The sequence below is a fragment of the Nicotiana sylvestris genome, chromosome 2 (genome assembly GCF_000393655.2).
Source record: "Nicotiana sylvestris chromosome 2, ASM39365v2, whole genome shotgun sequence".
In the NCBI taxonomy this organism is placed as follows: domain Eukaryota; kingdom Viridiplantae; phylum Streptophyta; class Magnoliopsida; order Solanales; family Solanaceae; genus Nicotiana; species Nicotiana sylvestris.
In genome coordinates this window covers 215,498,461-215,500,944 of record NC_091058.1, presented here as the reverse complement: position 1 = coordinate 215,500,944, position 2,484 = coordinate 215,498,461, and the positions used below count along the sequence as shown (strand labels likewise).

Below are 2,484 nucleotides of genomic sequence, written 5' to 3'. Positions count from 1 at the left end.
TGGCAGTCATGCTTTTAGACAAACACTTCCTTCCATGTATTACAATGCACAATATATTCTAACAAAATGTCTAACAACTTTATGAATTAACTTAATATAAGTCATTCAGAGTCCAACTTTATTGATCCAATGATCATACATGAAAAACCAAAAGTGTGCACTGTCATGTATATCAAAATAAACATAATGTCTAGACAAACTGTTAGAGAGCAAAGCAAGACTAAATTGAGCTACTAAGCCCCATATGGGTTACATGATCCTTGAAAATATTAGCCGGCAGACCTTTAGTCATAAGATCAGCAATCATCAAAGTAGTACTAATATGCTCAAAATTCACATCTTGCTTCTTCACATAGTCTCTAGCCATCAAGTACTTTATGTCGATGTACTTGTTCGGCTGTCACTTTTATTATTCTTAGAAAAGAAAACTACAGTTGCATTGTCACAAAAGATTCTCAATGGCCTTGAAATGGAATCGACAATCCTAAGGCCGGAAAAAAAGTTTTTCAACCATAACACCTGTGATGTATCTTCATAGCATGCTATAAATTCAGCTTCCATTGTGGATGTTGCAACAATGGTCTGCTTGACACTTCTTCAAGACACAGCACCTCCAGCAAGAAGGAAAATATATCCTGAAGTAGATTTACCAGTGTCTTTGCATCCACCCAGATTAGAGTCTGAATATCCAATCACCTACAATGAGTCAGAATATTTGTATGTGAGCTTAAAATCCTTGGTTCCTTGCAAATATCTCAAGACCCTTTTACCAACTTTCCAATGGTCAAGATCAGGGTTACTTTGATATCTGCTAAGCATTCCTACCGTAAAAGCAATATCAGATCTAGTACAGACATGTGCATACATAAGGCTCCCAACAAGCGAAGCATATTGAATGTATTTCACTTTCTCCTTTTACAATGCATTTTGTGGACATTGATTCAATGAGAATTTGTCACCTTTAATTATAGGTGTTGCTATAGGTGAATAGTTCTTCATCCCGAATCTTTCCAGAATTCTTTTCAATGTAGGCCTTTTGAGACAGTCCAAATAATCTAGGGGATCTGTCTCTGTGAATCTTTATGCCAATGACATAAGAGGCTTCACCCATATCCTTCATCTCAAAATTCTGGATAAGGAACTATTTAGTCTCGTGCAATAATCCTAAGTCACTACTTGCAAGCAAAATATCATCCACATATAGGACTAGAAAAATATATTTGCTCCCACTTATCTTAAGGTATATACACTGATCAATGATGTTCTCCGTAAATCCAAATGAAGAAACAACATTATGAAATTTAATATACCATTGGCAGGAAGCCTGTTTTAGCCCAAAAATGGATTTATTCAACTTGCAAACAAGGTGACTTTTGTCCTTATCACAAAATCCTTTAGGCTGACACATGTATACCTCCTCTTCAAGATCTCCATTTAGGAAAGTTATTTTCACATCCATTTGATGTAACTCTAAATCAAAATGAGCTACTAATGCCATGATTATTCTCAATGAATCCTTCTTTGATACTGAAGAAAATGTTTCATGGTAATCAATGTCTTCCCTTTGAGTAAAACCCTTGGCTACAAGTATGGCTTTATATCGTTCGATATTACCAGATGAGTCTCTTTTAGTTTTAAAGACCCACTTGGAACCTATGGTAGAGGATCCCTTTGGTAATTCGACGAGATCCCAGACTTTATTTTAGTCATAGATTCTAGTTCTTCTTTCATGACACCATACCAAAGTGTGGAGTTTTCTCCACTCATGACTTGTGAAAACGAGCATGAATCATCTTTTAGTCCAATATCATATCAGACTCTTGGAGATATACAACATAGTCGCTAGAAATTGTTGATTTCAAACTCTTGAGGATTTTCTCACTCCCGCTGATTCAGACACTTCTTTAGTGGGTTCAGGTAAAGCGGGTTAATCTTCATGTGGCTCCTCAAGTGGTGGTGGCTCTTGAACTTGTTGCTGTTCAGATAATTCATGAGAATTTTTCTGAGCAACATTCAAGTTCCCAATATATAAAGGTACCACAGGTGGTTCCCTTATTTCTTTCAATTCCACCCTTTGAGTCAAACCACTCCTACTCTCTTCATGCTCCTCAAGAAATTTAGCATTTCTAGTTTCAACAATTTTAGAAGAATGAGAAGGACAATAAAACCTAAATCCCTTAGAGTTAATCGCATAACCTATAAAATAACCGCTTATTGTTCTTTCATCCAACTTTTTTAGTTGTGGGTTATAAACCCTCACTTCAGTTGTACATCCCCAAACGTGTAAATGATTTAAACTAGGTTTCCATCCTTTCCATAACTCAAAAGGTGTCTTGGGGACAGCCTTGGATGGAACCGTATTTAAAATATACATAGAAATTTTTAAGGTTTCACTCCATAAGGATAACGGTAAACTTGATCTGCTAATCATGTTTCTTACCATGTCCATTAATGTATGGTTCCTTCTTTCTTCTATACCATTTT

The 2,484-nt window shown here is 36.0% G+C and overlaps 1 protein-coding gene across 1 annotated transcript; it reads right to left on the bottom strand.

Annotated features, from left to right (window-relative positions):
- Window positions 1-597: 597 nt before the first annotated feature.
- Window positions 598-1,498, bottom strand: LOC138886275 (secreted RxLR effector protein 161-like). Its single transcript, XM_070167342.1, has 3 exons — window positions 1,415-1,498; window positions 775-912; window positions 598-696 (listed from the first exon to the last, which is right to left on the bottom strand). The coding sequence occupies exons 1-3, from the start codon at window positions 1,496-1,498 to the stop codon at window positions 598-600; spliced, it is 321 nt and encodes a 106-aa protein (XP_070023443.1).
- Between the last annotated feature and the right edge of the window lie 986 nt (window positions 1,499-2,484).